At 39.2% G+C, this 26,811-nt stretch overlaps 1 protein-coding gene across 1 annotated transcript in view; it reads left to right on the top strand.

Moving 5' to 3' along the window:
- The first annotated feature begins 261 nt into the window (after positions 1-261).
- Positions 262-26,811, top strand: part of OLIG1 (oligodendrocyte transcription factor 1) — a 50,405-nt gene continuing 23,855 nt past the window's right edge. The window contains 2 exon segments of the mRNA XM_043993465.1: positions 262-371; positions 3,854-3,988. Of these exon segments, the coding sequence (XP_043849400.1) occupies positions 262-371; positions 3,854-3,988 (245 nt within the window).

Below are 26,811 nucleotides of genomic sequence, written 5' to 3'. Positions count from 1 at the left end.
GGCACAGGGGATTGTTGGTAATTTGTCTTCACTGTATAAGGGTGGAGTTTAAGCTACCTCCTTTTAATTCTGATACCTTAAGGTGAAATTACTTTTCAATTGAGTGTGAACAGGGCCTATACACTTCTTTGAATCAATCAAAGCCATTGGGTGAGAGACTGGGTCTCTCACGCCTTTAGTTATTTGTATAAAAAGAAGAAATCATCTTAGGACTAAGGAACAGAGATTCTCAGGTTCTGGATTCTAGAAGTAGAAAGAGGCATGGCCGTTCCAGAACACCTTTGGGGAGCAAAGGAAGGACTGAGTGGTGGAAGAAAAGGGAGAGATCTAGAATACTGGATGCTAGACATCTCAGAACAGAGGATTCTAAGGTAATTCTCAAGAAAAGGTAAACTCTTTTGCAGGTCCTTAGATACCTGTTTATTCATAGACTCTATATAAGCTACTGTTTTATTACCCAAATATTTCCAGTAAACCGAATTTAGTCTCAGCCAAAAGAGTCCAAGGATTAACTAGAGATAGATTTAAATGTAAGGTTAGTCAGAAAGCCCATCTCCTATCTAGTTAGGAATTTTTCTAACTAGGTACACAGAGCAATTTTGACTTAATTCATCTAAAACTTTTCATCTAAAATAAACTCCCTAAAATTGAAGAGGTAGGAACCAAGTTGACCTTGGCAGGGCATCATACAGCACCTTAGGCTGAAAATTAGCTAATTATTATAATGGAAAGTTACAAATTGGGGATAATAACTGGTATCACCAAGCCTCCTGACTCCAACAGAGGTTGCCTTTTATTAGATGTGAATGATCCTTCACCTTCTCACAGGAAGTCTAGTCTCACCTGTAAGAAGCCTTTCCCAGTTTACCTTAATCTTAGTGCCTTCCCTCTGAGACTTCCCCCAATTTGTCCTATATATGTATACCATTTTCATTCATAGTTGTTTGCATGTTGTCTCCCACTTAGATTGTGAGCTCCTTGAGATCAGAGGCCCTTTTTGCCTTTCTCTGAGCATCCTCAACATTTATCACAGTACCTGGCACATAATAGACACTTAATAAGTGCTAATTGACTTGCAACATAGGAGAGTTTAAGGAAAAGAATGAACCAGAATGCCTCTTCTTTTTAAGTAATGGAGCACTCCACCCTCCTTCTACTATTACGGGGCAAGGGACCATCCAAAGTTTATTTTATCATGCCAAAGTACCATTGCTGAGCTAAAACATGGCAAGAAGCATTTAGTCATTTCCAATGTGCCCAAGTGCTGACTAAAACACGTGGTCTGTTGGAAGCAGGAAGGACAACTTTTCTCATATCCTGTTCAAAGCCTGGTTACACAAAAATAGACTGGAAAGGGGAGCAACTAAAAGCAAAGAGCTCTTAGAAATCTATTATAATTATTCCAGATGAGTAGTGATGAGGCACTTAACTAGGGTGGTAGCCATGTAAATGGAGGGAAGAGGATATACAAAAGAGATGTTTTGGAAGTAGACTGGGCAATACTTGGCAACTAATTGACTCTAGCATATAAGAAAGAGGAAAATGTGAAGAATAATTACAAGATTGTGAACCTGGATGATTGAAAGGATGTAGTACCCTCAAGAAAAATGGGGAAGTGTGGAAGAGGGGTTGGTTTAAGGGGCTGGTCATTTTGAATCTGAGATGTTAGTGGAACATTCATTCAGGTGAAATAGCCAACAGGGAGTGGGGAATATTGATAAGGGTTTATTGGAATCCATGAAAGAAGTTAGGGATGGATACACACAGATGATAGATAGATAGATAGATAGATAGATAGATAGATAGATAGATAGATAGATAGATAGATAGATAGATAGATAGATAGATAGATAGATGGGTGGAAGGATGAATGGATAGATGGATGTGTGGATGGGTGGGTGGATGGATGAATGGGAATAGATAGAAGACAGATATGTAATGGAGAAGTGGCATATAGTCATAACCCCTTGGATGCTACTCTCCACATGGAAGAGGCTTAGGACCTTGCTTCTGGGAGTGTCATAATGATGTGCAATGAAATACATCTTGTGTAAACATTCAGAAACTCATTCTGTTTTGCTAACTACCTGCAGCTATGGAACTGGAAATAATGGTGCCTTCAAAAGAACTTAGCTAGGGGCAGCTAGATGGTGCAGTGGATAAAGCACCAGCCCTGGATTCAGGAAGACCTGAGTTCAAATCCAGCCTCAGACACTTCACACTTACTAGCTGTGTGACCCTAGGCAAGTCACTTAACCCCAATTGCCTCACCAACAAAAAAATCAATAAATAAAAGAACTTAGCTGACCTCTTTATTTTTCATGGTTGGATATCTAATCTTGGGTTTGATTCCTTCACTGATAGTAGCCAATGAGAGGCAATGGTTTAATGGGAAAGACCGTGGACCTTCTCCTCCAAAGATGACATATGACCCCCATGAATAAGGGCTTCAGTCTGTCAATTCTTTGCTTGCCTTGGTGTTTGTTCTTTCATTTTGTGTAAAGTAGGTTAATCTAGAGACTCTAACATTGTGCATTTCAAAAGGTCAGGAGATTGATGCAAGGTGAAATGAACAGAACCAGGAGAACACTGTGCACAGTAACAGAAATATTGCAGGATGATCATCTGCTATTTGCTATTCTCAGCAAAACACTGATTCAAAGCAATTCCCAAGGACTTATGATGGGAAAAACTATCCACCTCCAGAGAAAGAACCAATGAAATCTGAATACAGATGAAAGCATTTTTTTAAACTTTCCTTGTTTTTCTTGTTTTTGTTTTTTCATTTTTTGGTCTGTATTTTCTTTTTTATTCTGGGGCGATGAGGGTTAAATAACTTGCCCAGGGTCACACAGCTAGTAAGTGTCATGTGTCTGAGGTCAGATTTGAACTCAGGTCCTCCTGAATCCAAGGCTGGTGCTTTATCCACTGTACCACCTAGCTGCCCCCACTGTGCTTTCTTTTGCAACATGGCTAGTACAGAAATATATTTTGCCTAACTGCACATGTATGATCAATATCTAATTGCTTGCCATCTGGAGAGGAGGGGAGCAAGGAAGAGAGAATTTTAAGCTCAACATTTTTTTAAATGAAAGTTTAAAATTAATTTTACATGTAATTTGAAAAAATAGAAAGTAGACCACCAGGAAAAACAAAAAAGGTCAAGAAATTAAGCCTACAGGGGTCCAGACCTGGATCCCAGAAGTTCAGGAGTCTGGGATTCAAGGCTATAGCAGGTTTTTCAGCCAGTCTAACATTAGTACCCAAAGTAGAGATCTTCAGGATCTGGTCCATTGGTAACTGAGAGGAGGATTCATCTGGCAGTAATGCTGCATATTAATATAAACAGTGGGAACTACGGTTAAGTAAAAACTGTGCTGTTTAAGTCCATTGTCCCCAGAAAGGGAGATAACATAGCAGAGAGTATGCTCCAAAGGTAGTAGAGGTACTTCTATTCTTCCCATATCTTTCAAATAAATATTCATTTGTAAAAGCTAATTGGCAATTATTCACTAAATGGGACTGAGGTGCTAGTGACTCACTAAATACTAGGAGTGATGGGGGAGTGAACAACAAAATGGTAAACAACATATTTTCTCCAATCCCCACCTCTCAGACCTTTTCAAAACAGAAATTATGTGCCAAAGATAATGTAACTTTAACTGTTTTCATAGTCTAGGATACCCAGAATCTAAAAAGAATGTTTTAAAAAAAATAGTATGGACACTCACTAATGCTGAGCTCACTCAGCACCCATTCCCCACCTGTGAGACTATACTATAAGATCCAAAGAAATGACACAGGTTTACATCAAAACTTACCCTGTATTCTGTTCCTCCCTCCCTCTTTTCAGTGCTCTAGAGATCCAGGCTCAGGCCTTTATAGTCAACTTGGACACAACACTTCAGCCAGCCATTCAGTCCTCTCACCAGACCGTGAGCTTGGTTCTAGAAGACGCCAGTGCTGCAGCTGATTCAGAGGCTCAGGGGTAAGTTTCTTCCTTGGCTCTGATCTCTTCAGCCACCTCTGTCCCTCTCATGCAGAAAAGGCAGAAGCCTAATGGTCTTATCTCTCTTGCTTCAAGGTATGTCTCAAGGAGAAGACTCATGTCAGCTGGCCAGGTTAAACTTTAATAGTCTTAACCTGGTAACAACACCATTGCAGATTCCATTTGATCTATTCTGTCCATATATCTGCTACAAAGGACATAAATTTTGCTCTCTTAATCCTGGCTGGGGCAGGGCTGGTGGTGGGGGGTGCGGGGAGGGAGGGTAGTCTACAGGGGTATATGCAGGAGCTAAGGGGAAATTTGGATGTCCTACCCCAGTGGGGAACCAGGAAGATACCTTGAGCAATGGTGTCCCAGGTGGGGAAGGGATGCAGCCTCATCAAAGTTAGCAACCAAGGCACATAAACTTTACCTGCCTGGTTGATTGGCAAGTTGGCCTGGGGTTATCTGTGGACCAGAGAAAGGGCTAGGTGAATGAAGAAACTGCTCCTCACTAAATCATAACACCTGGTACCACTTGAAGCGTGGGACAGTATAACCTGGAAGCAGGACCCCACATTAAGAAGGAGTTAAAAGTCAAGTAAAGGGGTGGCTAGGTGGCACAGTGGATAGAGCACCAGCCCTAGAGTCAGGAGTACCTGAGTTCAAATCTGGCCTCAGACACTTAACACTTACTAGCTGTGTGACCCTGGGCAAGTCACTTAACCCCAATTGCCTCAATTTAAAAATAAATAAATAAATAGATAGATAGATAAATAAATAAATAAAAGTCAAGTAAAAGATGGGCAAGATGAGCAGGCAGAGAAAGCTGCAAACCACAGAAAGCTTCTTTAGTGACAAGAAAGATTGAGATGCACCCTCAGAAGAGGATAGCAAAGTTAGGGCTCCTACACCTAAAGCTTCCAAGAAAAATATGAATTGGTTTCAGGCCATAGAGGTGCTCAAAAAGGACTTTGAAGATAAAGTTAGAGAGGTAGAGGAAAAAATAGAATGAGAAATGAGGGTGATGCAGTAAAGTCATGAGAAAAAAGTCAACAGCTTGAAAAGCCAAATGGAAAAGGAGATACAAAAGCTCTCTAATGGAAATAATTGCCTAAGAATTAGGATTGAACAAGTGGAAGCTAGTGACTTTATGAGAAACCAAGACACAATAAAAAAATCCAAATGAATAAAAAAGATAGAGGGCAATGTGAAATATCTCCTTGGAAAAACTGCTGACCTGAAAAATAGATCCAGGAGAGATATTTTGAAAATTATCTGTCTACCTGAAAACCATGATCAAGGAAAGAGCTTAGATATCATCTTCCAGGAAATTGTCAGGGAAAATTGCCCTGATATTCTAGAAATAGAAGGTAAAATAGAAATTAAAAGAATCCACCAATCACCTCCTGAAAGAGATCCCAAAAGGAAAACTTCCAGGAATATTATAGCCAAATCCCAGAGCTTCAAGGTCAAGGAGAAAATATTGCAAGCAGCCAGAAAGAAGCAATTAAAATACTGTGGAGCCATGGTAAGGATAGCACAAGTTCTAGCAGCTTCTATATTAAAGGACTAGAGGGCATGGAATATGATATTCTGGAGGGCAAAGGAATTGGGTTTACAACCAAAAATCACCTACCCAGCAAAACTGTGTATAATCTTTCAGGGAGAAAAATGGGACTTCAATGAAAAAGAGGACTTTCAGGTATTTGTGATGAAAAGACCTGAGCTGAATAGAACATTTGACTTTCAAATGCAAGATCCTAGAGAAGCATAAAAAGATAAACAGGAAAAAGAAGTCATGAGAGATGTTAAAAGATTAAACTATTTACATTCCTATATGAGAAGATGATATTTCTAAATCATTAGAGCCTTCTGAGTATTAGGGCGGATGATAGGAATAAATTTAGACAGAGGACACAGGTGGGAATTGATTATGAAGGGATGAGATCTGTAAAGCATTTATTTTTTGTTTCTCTTTTTTTGGGAGGGCGCAGTTGGGGTTGATGAGTGTCTTGCATCGTAGGCTGAATTTGGGCTCAGGTCCTCCTGGGTCCAGAGTGGCTGCTTTGTCCACTGTGTAACCTAGCTTCCCCATGATGACATCTTTGGGGTAAAATTGAGGGGGGAGAGTAATATACTGGGGGAGGGAATAGGGGAGTCACAGAATGGGGTGAAATTTCACATGAAAGAAGCAGGAAAGGGTGTTTGGAGTGGGGGGAGAGATAGGGGAGGAGTAGGAAAGTGAAAGAGCCTTGCACACATCAGAATTAGCTCAAAGACCTTAATCTCATCAGAGTTGGCTCAAGGAGGGAATAACATACACACCTGATTGGGTGGAGTAATGTATCTAACCCTGCAGGAAAGTAGGAGGGGAAGGGGATAAGGAGGGAAGGGTGAAAGAAGGGAGGGCAGAGTGGAGCTGGAGAGGAGCCAGTCAGAAGCAAAACACTTTTGAGGAGGAATAGGGTAAAAGAAGATAGAAAATATAGTAAATATCATGGGAAGGGAATAGGATGGAGGGAAACAGTTATGATGATTGATTAATGATAATGGCAAAATGTATGGTACTTATTTTGCTGGGCTATTGTGAAGAAAGTTCTTTGTCAAGCTTAAGGTACTATATAAAAGTCATCTATTACTGTTGTTGCAATAATCAACCTCATGGGTTTATTGTAAGGAAATCTCTCTTTAAAAGTACTATATAATTGTAGCTTAATATAAAAAAATGATGAGCAGGATACCATCAGAAAGACCTGGAGGAACCTGCATGAGCTGATGCAAAGTGAAATCTACTGTATACAAAAGAACAGTATTATTGTGAGATGATCTGCTGTGAATGACTCAGTTGTTTTCAGCAATGCAATGATCCAAGACAACTCCTAAGGTCTCATGAAAAATGCAGTCCATCTACAGAGAAAGAACTGATGGTATCTGAAAATAGATTGAAGCATAATTTTTTTGATAGTTCTTTAATCTGAAGTTTTATTTTTGTCTGTTTTCTTTCATGACCTGGCTAATGTGGAGATGTTTTGCATGACTACTCACATATAACTTATATTGAATTGTTTGAATTCTTTGGTGGTGGGGGGGGGGGTGGCGCAGGGTGGGGCGGTGCGGGCGAGGAGGAAGAGAAATTGGAACACAAAAATTTTTTTAAATGATGTCAAAATTTGTTTTTACATGTAATTTGGAAAATAAAATTCTAAACAAAAAATAAATACATAAACAAATACATAAATGGGTGACTAGATGAATGAACGAATGAATGAATAGATAGATACAATTAAAAAAAATTTTTTTAAACAGATTGGAGCCACTTCTTGCCCAACTTCCTACAGCCACCACCAGTGGGGGATGGTCCTCCTTTGGGCGAAAACCTCCAATAGAGGAACTTTCAACCATCAGATGATCACCCCATCAGACCACCCTTCCCCAGCCCCTAAATAAACTATTGTCTTATTCTATTGGATTTGTGTGCAAAGAGGAATCCTTAAGGACCCAAACCCCTACCCCCATCCCAAACCCCCTACCCTACTTCCCCACAACAGTCCTCTATAAAAATATTTGCCTGTCTCCTTCTTGGGGAGATAGATATCTCAGAAAACCATGTCTCTGTTCCATGCCTTCTCTCCATGAGAAGAAGTCCAAGGATTTCTTTCTTGGTTTCCTTTCCCTAGTGCCTAAATGAAATATTGTTTTATTCTAATTGGATTTGCGTGCAAGAGAGTGTAACTCTTTAAATAGGAATTCCTAAGAAATCCCTACCCCAAACCCCCTACCAATTTCCCCCACAACAGTGTACCTCACCAAAGAAACAAAAGAGAAAATAATAGATGGGGAATGCAAATACACAGATGTAGAGGACAACCTAGAAGAAGAGAAACAAAAAAAAAAACATTAAAAAAATATGCAAGGAAAATATACTGATCTTGGAGACAGGGTGTATAGAGACAGGTACCTAAGGACCATCAGTCTTCCAGAAGAATATGAAAGGACAAGAAAAAACACTTTAAAATGTGAATGAAGGAAGTAATAGAAGAAAACTACCCAGAGCTTCTGAACCTAGAAAATGAAATTCCTATTGAAAGAATTCACAGCTGCAAACACCAAGATACATAATGGTTACATTTAACAATTCGATTCAGAAACAATAAATTCTGCAAGCCATTAGGAGAAAGACCTTCAAATTCAAAGGAAAGGACATTTGAACAATGCAATACTATTCTGCACCCACTAGAAAAAGGATTGAAGGGAATGATGTGTTCCAAAAAGCAATGGATCTCGGGGGCGGCTAGGTGGCACAGTGGATAAAGCACTGGCCCTGGATTCAGGAGTACCTGAATTCAAATCCGGCCTCAGACACTTGACACTTACTAGCTGTGTGACCCCGGGCAAGTCACTTAACCCCCATTGCCCCACAAAAAAAAGGAAAAAAAAAAAGCAATGGATCTCAGGACACAGGCCAGGATTACCTATTCTGCAAATATGAGCTTAATCATATAGGACAAAATATGGACATGTAATAATAAAGAAGAATTTTAACACCTTTAGAAAGAAAACCAAAATTGTAGAGATCATTTGCTTCTCAAACACCACAAACAATAGAAATGCAGGAGGAGTGAATAAATGCAGACAACCACAGCAGAGCAACATCAAAAAGACAAGCAAGTGAATTCTTTATAAATGTTCACAAGAAGACAGAGGAAGAAGAAATATGGTAGAAGTAGCCATGAAGAGGTGAAATGGGTCATTGTAGACAGAAACTAGTGACACTGCCCACAGGGGAATGCTTCTTTTGTGAGACTACATTATCACATGGGAGGGTACATGAAAGTGGAGAGAGAGCAGAGGGATAGAAAGGAGTGAGTGGTGCATTGAAGTCAACTCATGGACTAGCAATAAGGTAGAGGTGATCTCTGTGGTCTCAGAAGAAGAACCTACAGGGAAGTCAGTGGGGTCGGGGTAGGGGAGATTGAAAAGGTGAGGGGAGGAAAAGGAAACCTTACTTCAAAAGTAAGAGGGGTAAAAAATTAAAAAATAAAATAAAAGTAGGAGGGGTTTGCACTGATGGATTCTATGAGAGAAGGGAGATGAGGACCTTATCTCAGATAAGGCCTGGGGGATTTGGTGCCTGAAATGTCTATTTGTCTTGGGAGGGTGTGATAAAATAATGGGATTTAGCAGACACTCAAAGACCCACCTGGAGATTAATCTAAACTGATTGAATCAAGTGAGAGTGATTGACTGCTGATTAGCCTACTTCAAAATTAACTAGATTGTAATCATACCTGGCTAGCCCTTAATGGATTTGGAGGATGCCAACCAATCAGCTTGAAGCAGTGTGTAAGGACTGCCTCTGTTCCAGACCTATAAAAAGCTTCCACAATCAGTTTGCTAAAGAGTTCCTGATTAAAGCAGGCTCATGGAGGAGGACTTGAGGAAGAACCCAACCAGGCTGGAACTCTATTGGAGATAGGCCTTTTCTTAACTTTCTGAACTCCATGTTAATACCTGTATGTTTTAATAAATGTTTAATGCCCAAAGACTGGTGCTGAAGCTTTTAATTTAAGGCGATCACACAATATAGATTTTAAACATCACAGTTTGGCGTCCATGAAGGAACTGCTGAACCCCTCAACCTTCTGATCTTCACATTGGGTAAGAAATTTTATGTTTGTAAGTTTCTCCTATTTTCATTGATTTTATGTGCTTGTCCCTTTAAATTTTCAATTGGGTTTCTTCTACCCACTAAGTACCTAAGTATCTCCTAAGTATCTCCTTTCCTCTGGTTAATCTGACAAACAGGGGATAAGATCATGTTAATGCTTCATTTTTGTGGATTTTCTATTTTGATTTTTCTTTACCTGCTTTCACCTTTAACTAATAACTTTATAAAGCATTGGTATTATGAAAGAGAAAATAAAGGGGTTGAAGAAAAACAAGAGAAACTTTATCATCATCATATTTCAATAATCTGCTTCTATTACCATAAACTGGGACATATTTTGCCGAAATGCAGAAGTAGATAACAAGATATTAATATGAGATGTGGAGATTTTAGACATCGAAATAAAAAATGCTCTAAATTCACTCAGAGAAATAATGTCAGTTCAAATGTTACATAAAGGTTTCCTTTTTATGCCATTGTATCTACATTTTGAAATTAATAGTATAAGTTTGTTTTCATAGAGATTTTCATTCTTTTAAGATTGTGGGGTTTTTTCCAACTGATTATTTGATCAAATTATATAAAGTATTTCCTTGGTAAATTGATTACTATGACAAGTGTAAATTAATTCTAGAAATACTATTTTTACAAAAAATATTATTTGGAATCATTGTACATTGTAACTTATATTCTGAGTCAAAGCAAATTCACATTTTTTTTGCGGGGCAATGGGGGTTAAGTGACTTGCCCAGGGTCACACAGCTAGTAAGTTTCAAGTGTCTGAGGCCGGATTTGAACTCAGGTACTCCTGAATCCAGGGCCAGTACTTTATCCACTGCGCCACCTAGCCACCCCCCAAATTCACATTTTTTGTGATCATTATTATCCTAAAATTTTAAATCCATATGAGACTTGGATTATGGGAATTTACCATTTAAGACATTAATTGCCTTCACTCATAAGAGGAATACATAAAGAGCAGACACTGAACTCTCACAGAAGGGGAGACATGTATGAAGTCCAGGTACTGAAATGACTGATGACTGGAAGTTTTCATCCCACCTATCTCATTCTATACCTGGCTTCTATTCCCCCTACGATATGCCTGATGCCATGGATGTCTCAATCCCATGCATCTGATTAAGCCTGACTCAGTTTCCTCCAATATGTTCAGTGGCATGGATGTATATCCCATCCACCTATTTTAAGCCTGGCATACTGCATGGGTTGTATATATTGCTCAAGTGTAGGAATGCTCATATCCCATCCATTCTCTATTCTTTTATGGTAATCCCCATAATTATTGAGTCTCATAATGGCATGAGGATAATTAGGCAGATGATACAAAAAGTGATGAAATGAAGATTTAAAAAATTCTTGTCTTCTCAATTCATGTTTTTAAGAACTTTCATTGTTTGATTTGATTACTGGCAAAGCTCTTTAAAGTTGTGTTAAGCTCAATTTTGTAGGAAACTTTTCCTAGCTGATTACCAGCATCTACACATTTGAAACACCTGAAAAGACTTCCATTCCATGACTACACCCAGAGGACATCCCAAGAATCATCTGAGAAAAGACTTTCAAAGACTTAATTATTTTTTTACTGTTTCATCAAGGAACACCTATTCCTAGAAGAAACAAAGAGGGGAAATGTAATAAACATTACAAGGGGAAGAGTTTAAACCTTTGGGAGCAAGTGACACCTGGAAGAGGGGGAAAGGGAACACAGGGAGGATTTTCTGGCAAATGGGGTAGGGGAAGTCAACAAGAGAGAGTACAGATAAGTTGGGGGAGGGGAAAAGGGGGGAAGGTGTTCTACCATGGGGCAGTGTTCTCTCCACCACCTGCAATAATTGGCATTGTTCTGAGAGAAAGGCACAATGGAAAAGGAGAATGCATAGAGTAAAGCCTATAAAGCAGCTCCAGAAAGCACCTAGAAGGAGGAGCCTAGAATGGATATCTTGGAAGTTTTGATTGTGTAAAGAATACAGAGACCAGATGATTATAGGGGTTATGGATCAGAGAATGAGGGTCTAGAGTAAGCAGAAAGAGAATATGGATAATGAAGAGAGTGAGAGAAATTCTTTTTGGAAAGGAAGGCAAAAAATGGAAGTGAAAGTAATGAATAGGACTAGCTGAAAGAAAGGAGAGCAATGAGACGTCTCCTTGACTAACTGGGAGGAAAAAAGAGGGAGAAGAAATTTATAATCAGATAACAGCAGGAGAGAAAAAGGAACTAATAAATAAAACCCTAAAGAGAAAAGGAAACAAATGAGAAGTGGGCATCAGGGCTGAAAGGAAGAGGGCCAGTGCAAACAGGGCCACCTTTTTAAAAAAAGATGAAAGTTACTAAAGGAATATGATATTATGTTTATGGCAGAAGAGAGGAAAATCATAACTTGAAAATAAGCAATTTTAGAGACAGAGGAAAATATAAACCTAACTTTTTAAACTTTAATATGAGTAGACTTTTTTCTTTTCTAAAAAAATACCATTTGTCATATAAGATGACTTTCAGGGAGGGGGAAAGGGAGGGATACGTGGGATACTATGGTAATATAAGGAATAGAATATCAATAAAAACATTTTTTAAAAACAGTGAGGGGCTGTGTGACCCTGGGCAAGTCACTTAACCCTCATTGCCCCACTCCCCACCCCTTCAAAAAAAGACTAGCTGCAAAAAACCAGTGAGGGGGAACACAACTTGTGGGAGCTTGAACCAATAACATCATAGAAGAATGCCCAACCCCTCTTGGGCACCCACAGAATCCTGAGAGGAAGATGTAACCTGTGAAGATAGTGGAGCAGAGAGTGCTCACTCCATTTAGATATTTGAAGTATCTACATAGAGATGATAATTGATCCTATGGGAATAGAGGAAAACATTTAAGAAAGAATAGAGAAAGGAGATCAGAGGGTTCATAATAGGAATTTAGTGGAAACCCATGTTTTGGTTTGGGGTGAAAGGCAATGATCCAGAAAAGGTCCAGGGGAAAAAAAGATCCACAAGGGGAGGAGGTGTCAGACAACTAGGAGAATCAAGAAAAAGCAGCATCATAGGAGCCAAGGAAGAAGAGATTATATAGGAAGAGAAAGACAGGGGAAACAGTATTGACATGGGGCTTAGGATGACTAGATAACAGGACAAACATATCAAGAAATTAAGGGACTATTAAAGTTTAAACTGACCAACTAGATATCAGGACAGACACACCTAAGAAGTAAGGGGAGATAAAATTCTATAGCAGGAAAGTCAATTCAATGTGGCTACTACCTGACCCGAACCAGGAGAGAGAGATATTCCTAAACAAACAAACCCTCAACTCTTAGGAATGACAAATGACAAGCATCCCACCCCCAAAAGGAACTTTCCGTTTTCAGGTGGTCACCCTATCTATCCTCTATAAAGCTTTTTGCCTTCCTTCTGTTCTGGGAGGAGAATGTTTTCAAGCTCTCCTCCCCTTGAAGCTAAGTTTTCAACTTCCCTCTCCAACTCTTTCCCTATCACCCAATAAAGGACCATTTTAATTCTAATTGTATTGTGTGTGGGAGTATAATTCTATACAGAGGAATACCTAAGGACCCCCACCACAATTTCCCCTTGACAGTATCATAGGGTAGAGCATGAATGTCTTCTGTATATATTTGTTCTAATCCAGCAATTCTTCCTGATTTCACTACTTTCACAACCCTTGGGATGATCAGCATATTTGGAGCTCACCTGAAGCTCACTGCAGTCTCATTTTCCCTCCTTGCTTTTTGCTATTTTCCAAAGTGATACTATGCATAATCTTTCACCATCCTCCCCTTTAGTATTTTACAAACTAGTTTGTACTCTAAACTGGTTTTGCCTCTGCCTGCCCCATGTCTGTGCTTAGCAAGTTAATCAAGGGTATGAGCTGAAACAGCTTCTATTAGGTTCTTTTGGTCTCCTCCTTGTGGCTACTACTTTACATTGATTAAACTTCTTGAAGAAATTGTGATAATCAGAGATTATGCCTAACTTTGGCCACTTTCATTTTTTTCAGAGTGAACAGCATATTTGAGTAGGTCAAATTGTCCCTCTCTTTATCCTTTTTTCTAATTTGGTATTCATTTTTTGCTTTTGTTCAAACTTGTTGATGATCTGATTGCATGTAGCCAGCTAATTTGGAAATAAATACCAAGTTAGTAACCAATCCTTCCTGTCTGATAAGATATTGTTGATTTCATTGTGTGTTTGTGATGTTTTCCATACTCAGCATCTTCCAACTCTCTTTTTGAAGATAATATTTATAATGCACACATATGTGGCTTTGGAGTAGTCAACAAGCCTGTAGTTTCTTTCATTTTTAAATCCTAAATCTTGTTTTCCAACATATTATTCACCATCCTTTCTTGTGTCCACTTTTACATGAAAGTCATTGAGTGCTACAGTTGACTTAGATTTGAAGAATCCTTTCAAGTTCTTCATAGAATTTTTCTATTTCTTCATTTTGTGAAATAGATGTTGGCATAGAACGTGTATTTGTTTTCCTTGTAGTACTTTTATTGGGGGACAGGGCTGATCACAAGCATTGTAAAATAAGATATGTGGTCAAGTATCTCATGAAATAATGTTTCAGAAAAAAATAAGAACCAATGTTTCACATGATTTCACACACACACACACACACATATACATATATATATATATATATATATCTTATTTCTGATTGCTTTACTGTTTAAGGGAAGGGGGAATAAAGGGAGGGAGAGAGGTCTTGAATCTGGAACTCTAAACTTTTTTTAATGCTTACAAATTGTTCTAGTATGTAATTGGGCAAAAAATAAAATATGTCAAATTTATAGAGATAATAATGTACTTCTGAAATTGTATTTCTGAAAAGTAATGAAAAAATTCTACTTCTATGTCTCATTGAAGCAAGGTAGTAATGTAGTGTTGATTAAAGAGCAAACCCTCTTGCAGATTCTATGTAGCTATAAAAGCTTTAAATACATCTCCAGGGAATATCTTACCTATATATGGTGGGGCTGATCACTAGTAGGTTGGCCAAGAGGTGATGAATTCTTTAGCTATAGCAACTTACCGAAAAAGAAAAAGAAAGAAACACCAAATACTAAATGTCTCTGAGTTTTCTGTGATCCTCTACTACTGCTGATGCTGGTCACATGGTAGGAGTGGGGAAGAGGATGCTAAGAATCATACCATTTTTAAACTATCTATAAAAATTAATTTAACTATTTCAGCCTAAATGTGAAAGATATATCCAATGTCCAATGATGATATACTTTTGGGGAAGTTGAGTTACATTGACATTGATATTCTTGCTGTAAACTAAACCAGAAATCATTCAAAATTGTAGTTAAATGGAAAGATAACTTGTGGGTTCTCTTTAGAGAAGCAAATAAAGGAGTTTTCATCATATGGCAATAAGAAACATAATTTTATGTTATGTGGTTTCATTAACTTCCTCTCTCATATATGTGTATGTATGTGTATATTTATATTAATTTTTTTCTTTGTAAAGAACCCTCTAGAAAATGTATCTTTGTGGTATGGAATGTATGGCAGAAAGAGAAGATTAAGAGGAGCAGATGAAGCCAGCACAGCCAGGCTGGACCCAGACTTTCAAACCCCTAGCCATTTCTTTTTCTGTCATAGTACCTCATTTCTGCCCCACTGCCTAAAAGAGGTTAAGCTTGCTAAAATTTGCCCATATATTTTGAAGTCATTCATCTTATTTCTAAAGAGCACCATATTAGTGAAAGATAAGTTTCCAGTCATCATTCTTTAATAAAGGGAGGTGGTCTTAGTAGAGAAAAACAATACAAATAAGTAGGCATCTCAACTTAGTCTTACTTAGGGAAAGTATCTTTCCCTTGCCCTCCCCACCCCCCCCCCCTATGATATCAGGAGCACAGTGAACCCCTCTCCTAATGATACTTTCTCTGCTCTGGGCTTTGTTGTTGCCTGAAATTCCACAATTAGAGAGAACTTCATTATTTTGTCTCTTGTCAAAATACAAATGCCTCTGGGATTGGTAACACATTGCCAGTTATTTACACCTTGGGAGACAGCTGTGGTACAATGGAAAGAGAGCTGGATTTGAAATCAGAGGACCTGTGTGAACCTGGGCAGGATACAAAATCCATCTGGAACTCAGTTTCCTCACCTGTAAATTAGGGGCTTGGATTAGATCTAAGGTTGATCAGGCCTAGACTTTGTATCTGTTATCCTGGGACCAGCCCAGGTGGGTTTGGGAAAGCTCATCATCAGACTGTTGGCCATTAGGTGATGATTAAAAAAAAACAACAACAACACAACAGCTCATTAAATCATCTACTAAGATGAAGGAGTTCCAATTTGTGCCAGTGGAGGGAATACCCACATCAGTGAAATCACAAATTATTTGCCATAAATAGAAGCACATTAATTTTCCATAGGATCATAGAGTGGGCAAAAATCATTGAACTTAAACTTCATTTTACAGATTTAAAAAATAGGTTCATATAGATGGTTTGCCTTTTCTAAATCTGCATTGATCATTAATTATTGGCAGAGATAGGACAAGAAGTCAAGTCTGCAACTCACTAACTACATATATATGCATGTATACAAACAAACACTCACACATAGAAATGAACAGGAGGAGATCCAGAGTAATAAAAGATTCAGGAAAGGTTTAAGGGTAGTCTAGGAAGTTTTGGTGTTGTTGCTGTTCCTGTTGTCCTTTCATCACAACCACCTCACACTTCCATCCCTCTCTCCTCAAACTATACTATAACATAGGATTCAACCCAGCTTCCAAGATGTCTGGCACCAATTGGTTTGCTATGTCTTGGGGCTTTGCCTAATGTATCCTTATGTCCTTCTTCCCCCCCCCCCCCCCCGCACAAGGCAGAGTCCTGGACTCACTCTCTTGACAGAGATTTGTGACCCAAAATCTAAGGTCTCCCTCCACAATCTCCCCCAACCCAACTACAAAGTGAATTGATGGCATCTTTTCTGCTGCTTGCTCTAGGCATCAGAGTTTCTAGTTATGACTCTGCTATAAACCCATAGAATTAGGAAAATTCATTTTCTCCAATAAGCATCAGCTAATAAATAAGAAAATAGCCCGGAAATGCAACCCCAAAGTACTCAGTCAAAGTTAAGAGAGGCAATTAGAGAAAAAAGTGCGTGGATAATCCACAAACTGAAAGATCAGCCCCAGGATAATTAAATCAACAGTGGTGGGGATTTATTTGCTGGTGTATTCTCTGCATCTGGGGGGGGGGAGAATAATACATCAAGTACCCTGTATAGCATTGAGCAAAAAGAGCATACTCATATTATTTGAGATCTTTTCTACAATGCCTGCCCTGTTTCAAGACTCAGCTCAAGAGTTACCTCCTACCCTGGGCCCTTTCTGAACCTCCCAACAAGTGCTACCTACTCTCACCCAATTACTTTGTATTTACTCTGTATATATTTTGTACCTACTTTTATAGCATGTCCCAAAAGTCTTAGTACTCAGTGCTCTAATAGTTTAACTAGCCTTAAACTTTCTTTAAAAGCTTAAAACTCTACTAAGGGGGCAGCTAGATGGCGCAGTGGATAGAGCACCGGCCCTGGAGTCGGGAGTACCTGAGTTCAAATCCAGCCTCAGACACTTAACACTTACTAGATGTGTGACCCTGGGCAGGTCACTTAACCCCAATTGCCTCACTAAAAAACAAACAAACAAACAAAAAATCCTCTACTAAGACTTTGGGACACCCTGTTTATTTTTTATTTGCATATTGCTTCCCCCCATAAAAAATATGTTTTTGTATCTTCAGTATCCGACACAGTGTCTAGTATGTACTAGGTGTTTAATAAATGCTTGTTGATTGATTTTTCCAAACTCCAACATGTTCCAAGCATAGTAATAGCAACAGTTGTTGCAAAATGTAAACAGTAATGAATAAGCCTCAATATAAGAAAGTCATATAGATGAGTATGCTATTTTTATCAGCTTCCTGGCCCACTTTCCTTGTTAAAGACTGTATAGCAGGGTCATGAGCTCTTTATAGCTTTTGACTTTGAAAGAAAAATTTAAGGGAATTTCCTAAAAATGATCAAGTCATGTAAACACCTAGCTTGTCTATTTTAACTTCCTTACATTTAACAGAATTCTAATGAAGAGAATATATTATGTTGTTTTGTCCTTTGTTTTCAAAGAGGACCAGTGTAATGTCTTGACTCAAGCATGAATTGGATTCAAGTGAGGCAGAGTTGCACAAAGTCATCAGCCTCACTCTCTCTTAGAGTCATTGGAGGCCAGTGGCAAAACAAAAATCAGGATGGCTGGAGATGGCCTGGGATTGGTGCCTTACACATCTAATCAAGGTCTAAACTCTTTTCAGTACCTGCTTCAGCTGCTTCCATGGCTGTTGGAACTAAATAGTTAACAACAATAAGGATAATAATGATAGCACTTATTTTTGTTTGTTTATTTGTTTCGGCAGGGCAAAGAGGGTTAAGTGACTTGCTCAGGGTCACACATGATAGCATTTATATAGCACTTAAAGGCTTGCAAAACATTTTACAAACATTATCTCATTTAATCCTCACAACAACTCTGGGAGATAGGCAGGATTATTATCCCCCTTTTACAGATCCCTTAACCGAGGCAGACAGGTGACTCCACACAGCCAGGAAGTATCTGAGGTCAGCTTGAACTCAGGGTTTCCTGACTCCAGGTCCTGTGCTCTACCCACTGCAATATGGTGACATGAATTTCAAATTGTTAGGTAACATTTTACAATATGCCTTCTGAAAGATTCTGTTTTTATTTCTAGTGCATTGAATGCATGAAGGGAAATAGGAGGAGGTAAGACTGGAAATGTAGATTGTTAAGTTGTGGAGGGTCTTGCATATCAGGTGAATTGGGGGAAAACATTGGATTTGGTTTCAGAAACTTTGAATTGGGCCCTACATAAAGAAATTATCAGAGGCAGAGCCAAGATGGTAGAGGAAAGACAGTAAGCTCTTGGAACTCACAATACAATTGCTCCAAAAAAACCTCCAAATAATGCCATAGGACAATTCCTGGAGCATCAAAACCCACAAAAGAATGGGCTGAGATCATTTTCCAGCCAAAGATGACTTAGAAGGTTGGAAGGAGGGAGCTGCTGTGCTGAGGCAGGAGTGGAGCCCAACCCCAGTCACACTGACACAGATCCAGTCCTAGGCAGACGGAGCCATGGAAAGAGACCCCCAGAGCCTCTGAATCAGCTGCAGTGCCAGTGTTTTCTAGAACTAAATTCACAGCCTGGTGAGAGGGCTGAGCAGTTGGAAGAGGGGAGATTAAAGGTGTCTCCGATGTCACTGAGGCTGAACTTGGGGTTTTCACCCCTGCTGGGAACCAGGAAGTAGACTTGAGTGGCAGTAGCTCAGGTGGGGGAGGAGCACAAGCTTGTTGGAGCTAACAACCACAGCTCACAAAGTTTTGCTGATTAATTAGCAAGTTGGCCTGGGGTTATCTATAGACCAGGGAACAGGCCAGGAGAGTGAAGAACCTGCCCTTCCTTAAATCATACCACCTGGGACCCCCTGAAGCTTGGGACAGTGCAGCCTAGAAACAGTGCCCCACTTTAGGGAGTTAAAAATCAAGTAAAAGATAGGCAAGATAAGTAGACAGAGAAAGGTGAGGACCATAGAAAGTTTCTTTAGTGACAAGGAACCCTCAGATACTCTGAATTGAAGTCCCTCCTTTATAACTTATTACCTGAGTGATCAAAACAAGTCACAATTGCTTTGAGTATCCATTTCTCCACTTATAAAATAAGGTAATTGTACCAGATTAGAAGTTTTCAAAATTTTGGCCTCAAGGTCTCTTCTCATTCTTAAAAATTAATGAGCCCCCCAACAAGCTTTTGTTTATATAACTTATATCTATCAATATTTACTATATTGGGAATTAAAACTGATAGAATTTTTAAATATGTATTTATTTTTGAAAACAATAAAAACTAATTATATGTTGGTATGAATAACAAATTTTGATTTAAAAATAACTATTTTTCAAAACAAAAAAATAATGAGTTGTATTGTTTTGCATATTTTTAGAAATCTCATTAATGTCTAGCTTAATAAAAGGCAAAATCTGTATTCTCATAACTATTTCTGCATTTACTCTGTTGTCATGTTGTTTTGGTTGAAGAAAATCTGGCCATACACCTAATGTAGTTGGAATATGCAACTAATGTCTTTGTATTCTTATGAAAGTAGTTTTGACCTCATGGATCCCCCTGAAAGGGTCTTGGTCCCTAGAGGACTGAGGACCATATGACCCCACTTTGAGAACTGCCATGGGGCAGCTAGGTATCGCAGCGGATAAAGCACTGGCCCTGGATTCAGGAGGACCTGAGTTCAAATCCGACCTCAGATACTTGACAATTACTAGTTGTGTGACCCTGGGCAAATCACTTAACCCTCATTGCCCTGAAAAGACAGAAACAAAAGAGAACTGCCATAGTAGATTATCTAAATCCCAGGAAATCTCTGACTTCCAGGCCAGTACACAGTTCTATATCACCATCAGTTTCAGACCTTCCACCAGGAGCATATTTTGAGAGGGTGTAAGTAGAGGGAGAGAGGGGGAGAGTATGAGAACCCTAGAAATAGGAACAGCAGAAATGCTGTTCAGAGTAGGTGAAAATAGAGGCTAGATAATGGAAAGATAACTTTTTATCTGCTTTACAATTTTGTTCAGGAATAGCCCCAGAGATAAGTGTTTCCTGTAAATACAGAGCACTATATTTGAAGGTTTGAAAATATATAGTATAGTCCACAATCCCTGGCAGGATAACTAGTCTTACTCAAAAAAAAACAAAAAAGGCAACCTACAACAAAGATTCCCTCCAGTGGGAAAGGAAAAAACCCCCAAAACTTCTCTCTCCTTTTTATTTTCCTGTTCCCCGCCTCTATCCCCCCATATACATACATTCACTGCTTTCTCCCTCCCTTCTAGTTGAATATTTGAGTGCCCATCGTGTGCATAATTGTGGGTCTCATCTGGGCATGGGCTGTCAATTATCCACAGCTGTTCCAGATACCTTCTGAGTCTGGCCATATTCACCTGGGGAAACATGGTATGTGGCATTGTTCCGTAGGGGGCTGTTTGTTTTCTGTGGAAATAATCTGCAGCAAAAGATCCTTCTTTGAAAGAGTCACTCAGCCTTTACAAAGCGCGTTGTTCAGTTCAGTCAGTAGCGTTAGCTTTCAGTTCTCTTCAAGGAACCTCCAAATGCTCTGACGCCCTAACCCATACCTTGCCAATAGTTTCAGAAAGAGGCTGTTGGAGTGAGCAGCCTATCTCAATGCAATTCCTATTGAAGCAGTGACGCATGTGCTTGTGTGTGGGGAGTGGGAGGGGGGGGCGGGGAGAGGGGTTATGCTGGTGTGAAAGGCTATTCTCTCCTTTCTCCAACCCATCTTTAGTGAATGCTTTTACTCTTTCCCAATCACTTTCTTAATTCCTCCTTGGGGGTGATGTTCTTTCTCTCGGAAGTTATGAGTTTCTTTCAAACCTTGGGGAAAACAAGGGGAGAGGAAATGTCCAAGGTGCTAGTACTCATACAAGTCATCCTCCCTCCAGTCAAAGCTATTAAAATCATTGCCTAGGAATGTCTTGGCCTAAGTTTTTCTCCCTGTTATAGGAAGTTATAAAAATGAATAAATAATTCTCTTTTGTTTGTTTCAGGAAGTCTCTCTCATCTCTCTGTGTGTGTCTCTCATTCCATCCTTGCTGCCTTTCCTTTGCGTCAAACTCTTAGGAAATGGAGATGGGGGATAGACACAGCTTTGCTGAGAAGGGAGTGTGGGAAAGAGAAAGGACAAAGAAGTGTGGAATCACTAGCTCTGTTCTCAGCAGCCTGAATGGTTCCCAGAAACTGTTTTGTGCAGCTTCTGCATAGCCCAGTCACATAGATATTGCCTCAGTGTTCCAACATTTGCTCCTCCTGGCTCCTACTCTCTGGCATGGCCACAGGTCCTGGTGGTCAGCACCTCCCTTCATACTGTTGGTTGCAATGTGTGGTAGGCTTATTAGAAATATTGTTTCCAAGGAGATCATTTCCTTTCCCACAGAAGGATTAACAGGGAATATGAACAAGAATCAAACAGGAAAATCGGTTTGATCTACTTCTGTGGAATTGTTCATAATACTAATAGCTAGTATTTATATAACACTTTAAAATTTGCAAAGCACTTCATTTGATCCTTACAACGACCATGTGACATGAATGTTATTACCATCCCCATCTTATAGATGTAGACAATGTGGCTTTCTGGCTCCAAATCCAGTACTCTACTACCTAGATACCAAACCAAAATACTAGAGTAGCTCCTAATCCCCAATGCTGTGTTCTAAGTATTGAAAGTATACCATTTGGGGCAGCTAGGTGGTGCAGTGGATAAAGCACCAGCTCTGGATTCAGGAGGATCTGAGTTCAAATCCGACCTTAGACACTTGACACTTACTAGCTGTGTTACCCTTGGCAAGTCACTTAACCCTCATTGCCCTGCCCCCCCCCAAAAAAGAGAAAGAATAAATTAATTAATTAAGAAAGACTGGTCATCTCTCCAGTTTCCAAAATCATCCCTTCAAACCTAAGATGAAAGCTAAGTTGAGTGGGTCTTTTTAAAAAAAGAAAGAAAGAAATATATCATTCAGGAAACATATGCAAGTCACTGTTTTCTAGGGCTACAGAGACAAAAATGACACCATTTTTTACCTTAAGAGCCTATATTCTGGGGGAATCAAAATAATACAAAGTAGGAAATTGAGTTGTGGAGAGAAATGAGATGAAATGGTCCAGGAATATTTAAAGGAGAGAGGACATTAATGTTTCAGGGTATCAGTGAAGGCTACACAAAGGAAGTGCTACCTGAACATTCTGATTGTGGAATTGAGGAGCTAAGGGCCCCAGCCATGGGGGAGGGGATGTGCAAAAGCCTAAAGACAGGAGGCATCACCCCCAAGGGAAGCCACAGAAAGGTTTTGAGTAGGGATAGGGCTTAATCAAACCTTTGCCTAGAGACAATTATTTTAGCAAGGATTTGGAGTATGGATTGGAGAAAGGAGAGAATGGGGATAAGAGTTTGCCATAAAAGTTTGGGCAAATGTTGATAAATGCCTGAATTAGGCTAGTGGCTCTCTAAGCAGAGAGAAGCAGTGCAATGGGAGAGATATTATGGAAGCAGAACCAATAGGACTGTGCAATAGATTTAAAATAGAAGATGAGGAAAAGGGATGAGTTCAGTATTGCTTCACAGTAGAGTACCTGGTGATTGGAAGGATGGTGGTGTTCCTTCACCGAATTCCAGAAGTTTTGTGAAGGCAAGTATGGATGTAGTGAGGAAGAGAATTTTCTCAGTTTTAGACTTGTTAAATAATATCCCATAACAGGATAGTCATCAGGCCAAGGAAATTGTGGGAAGTTAGAAGGTGTGGGGGTGTGCAGCATGTGCCCATGTTGGGCAGAAGGCACAAAAGAGATAGCCTTTAATGAACAATATCTTGGCCCATGTAGCATGGACTACCCAGAACATGAGTTGTTGGAACATTTCCATTCTGCTTAGCTGGTAAGCAGTCAGAAGGGTTATGTAATCATGAATCCCAATCATAGTACTCAGGAAATATTGAAGAGAGAGGGAAATAAGGCCCTCCTACTCTTCCATTCTACTAGAATTTCCATTTTGAATGGAGAGGGAAAAAAAAGTGTCAGCCCAAATGACTGTAGAAAGAAGGCAATATTTATTGACTAGAATTAGATTGAATGTAAATTTCTCACATGGTTGATTCTAGGTTTTGGAGAAGAGGAACAGGGTTGTATTGTAGACTATGATAACTCAGCATTTTTCATGTTGTAAAAGGAGAAAATTAATGGCCCAGGATATTGTCAATTCCTTGAAGAAAGGGACTGTTTTTGTTTTGTTTTGAACTTCACATCCCCCATTTGTAATTTGAGATGAATTGTTGGAAAGTAGTGATTACTTCCACAATTTAGTCCCAATAGCATTGCCCATGCTTATGTCATATCAGCTCTTTTATGCATCATGAAATGGAGAGTAAAGAGAAGATGGGGTGGGAAGAAAATAAATTCATGAGTCCAAGCAAAATGATAATGGCAAAATTCAAAGTGGCCAGTAGGGGACAGTATATCATACCACCCTGTGTGCATACAGCTTCATTTTCATATTCCTGTGGTACCACCATGTTAATAACACCCTATTGTCAACATTTCCTGTTCCTATAACTCTTAATACATGTGTGTTTTCTTATCTGTACTTTAAAGCTAAACAATTATAATGATAATGAGCTCAATTCTTTCCTTTGTTAAAAGGAGCAATGAATTCATCATTCACTAATCAACTTTGTACTTAAATGGGGCCCATGGGGTTATAGAGAATACAACAAATCACTACTACCCTCTAGTAAATGAAATATTTGCTCCACAAAATCCTACGCACCTGAAATTTTATGTATTTTTAAGCTAAGTTTAACAATAAATGTTGTTGATATTTATATTTATAATTAATAATTGTGATTACTTCCTTCTCATCTTGGCAGCTGCTATGTTCTAGTGAAGTTAAGGTCAGAAAGTGGAGAAAAGAGCATGAAATCAGCCCTGACCTTAGTCTCTGTTTGAATGTGGGAAGCAGTACCAGGTGTCACAGCTGCATCCCTTGTCCTCCCATCGGTAGAAAACTGATGGGAAACAAAACTTAACCCTGGGAAATTCTAGTATCATTTGGATTTACAGAAGCCCCTGGGTAAAATGGGTCCTATCCTGGAAAGACATTGGCTACTAACTAAGAAGTTCTTCCCTAAGGCTTCTATGGGAAGTCCCTGACAAACTTCTCTTTCCTCATCCATGTCCATATTCATGACCTTTTCATTCATATCAACAAGAGAGAAGATAAGCAATAAAGAAAAAAGCAAGTCATCCTACCAGTAAATAGTTATGCAATTTATAGTTGGAAGGGATTTTTATGATCAACTAGTCCAATCAACTGGCTCAACATGTAGCTAAAGATACCAAGTCCCAGGGAAGGGAAGTGATTCATACAATTGGTGAGAGGGCACTCAAGGTGGGCATGTTTTGAGTGTTGTTTCTGTGTTTTGGATGGGGAGAAAAAGAGGGGAAAACATTGTACTTTGGAGTCAAGAATCTTGTGTTCTAGTTCTACCCCTGCCATTGACTCATTGTGTGACTTTAGACAAGTCATTAAACCTCTCTAATCTTCATTGTTCACATCTTAGAAATGTATGACTCTCATTCCCCAATTGAGAAATGGTCAAAGGATATGAACAGGCAGTTTTCTGATGAAGAAATCAAAGCTCTCTATTCCCACATGAAAAAATGTTCTAAATCACTATTGATTAGAGAGATGCAAATTAAAACAACTCTAAGGTACCACCTGACACCAATCAGATTGGCTAAAATGACAAAAAAGGAAAATAATAAATGTTGGAGGAGCGATGGGAAAATTGGAACACTAATGCATTGCTGGTGGAGCTGTGAACTGATCCAACCATTCTGGAGAGCAATTTGGAATTATGCCCAAAGAGCTACAAAGCTGTGCATACCCTTTGACCCAGCAATACCACTCTTGGATCTTTTTCCCAAAGAGATCATAAAAAAGGGAAAAGGACCCACATGTACAAAAATGTTTGTAGCTACTCTTTTTGTGGTGGCAAGGAATTGGAAATCGAGGGGATGTCCATCAATTGGGGAATGGCTGAACAAGTTGTGGTATATGAATGTAATGGAATTCTATCGTGTTGTAAGAAATGATGAGCAGGTGGAATTCAGAGAAACCTGAAAGGACTTGCATGAACTGATGATGAGTGAGATGAGCAGAACCAGAAGAACATTATACACAGTATCATCAACACTATGTGTTGACCAACTGTGATAGATTAGATTCTTCTCACCAATCCAATGGAACAAGAATGTTCCAAAGGACTCATGATGGAAAAGGCTCTCCAAATGCGGGGGCGGGGGAGGGGGGGGAAGGAACTGTGGGATATGGATGCTGATTGGACCATACTATTTCTTTTGTTTTGATGCTGTTGGTTTTCTGATTTCAGGTTTTTCCTTTGTGCTCTGATCCTTCTCATATATGATGACTAATGCAGAAATATGTTTGATGTTATTGTGTATATTTAACCTATATCAGATTGCCTGCTGTCTAGGGGAGGGGGGGAGGGAGGGGAAGGAGTGAGAAAAATTTGAAATTTGAAATCTTATATAAGCAAATCTTGAAAACTATTTCTAAATGTAACTGGAAAATAATAAAATACTTTTATTTAAATTTTTTAAAAAGAAATGTATGACTCTAATCCCCTCTCCTACTCAGTCACAAGCATGTTGTCAGAATAAAATGAGATGATAAATGTGACAACCGTTTTTGGAAATAGTGTTGCACACAATTAGGGTTATACTTGATTTAGAATTCAGTATATATGTCAAGTCCAAAGATTGACCACAGATATGCTCAGTCACCCAACATCTTCTTACACAGTTTGATATGATGCTTGAGCATGTTGGGCAAGAGTATATTATTGCACATTTGCTTTTTTAAAAATCTGAGTGATTAATAAAGAAGAGGAAGCAAACTAAATACTGTCACAATCCTTCTTAGAAGAGTTTTTAGAGGGAGGCAGCTAGGTGGCGAAGTGGATAAAGCACCAGCCCTGGATTCAGGAGGACCTGAGTTAAAATCTCGCCTCAGACACTTGACACTTATTTGCTGTGTGACGCTGGGCAAGTCCCTTTACCCTTATTGCCCTGCCCCCCCCCCAAAAAAAAAGTGTTTTTAGAAACACCAACTATTTTAGATACGATAACATTTAAATGTAACTCAGTGGGGGGCAGCTAGGTCGTGCAGTGGATAAAGCACTGGCCCTGGATTCAGGAGGACCTGAGTTAAAATCCTGCCTCAGACACTTAGACACTTACTAGCTGCATGACCCTGGGCAAGTCACTTAACCCTCATTGCTCCACAAAAAAAAAAGAAAAGAAAAGAAAAAGAAAAGGTAAAAAAACTGTTAACTCAGTGGTACCAACAAATAGTAGTTATCTGGTAGGAAAAGCATTGTTCTACCCCCTTGATTTATGATTGTCCTATCTAGAA

Source organism: Dromiciops gliroides, chromosome 3 (assembly GCF_019393635.1).
Source record: "Dromiciops gliroides isolate mDroGli1 chromosome 3, mDroGli1.pri, whole genome shotgun sequence".
Classification (NCBI taxonomy): Eukaryota; Metazoa; Chordata; class Mammalia; order Microbiotheria; family Microbiotheriidae; genus Dromiciops; species Dromiciops gliroides.
This window is presented reverse-complemented; position numbering and strand designations above follow the sequence as displayed.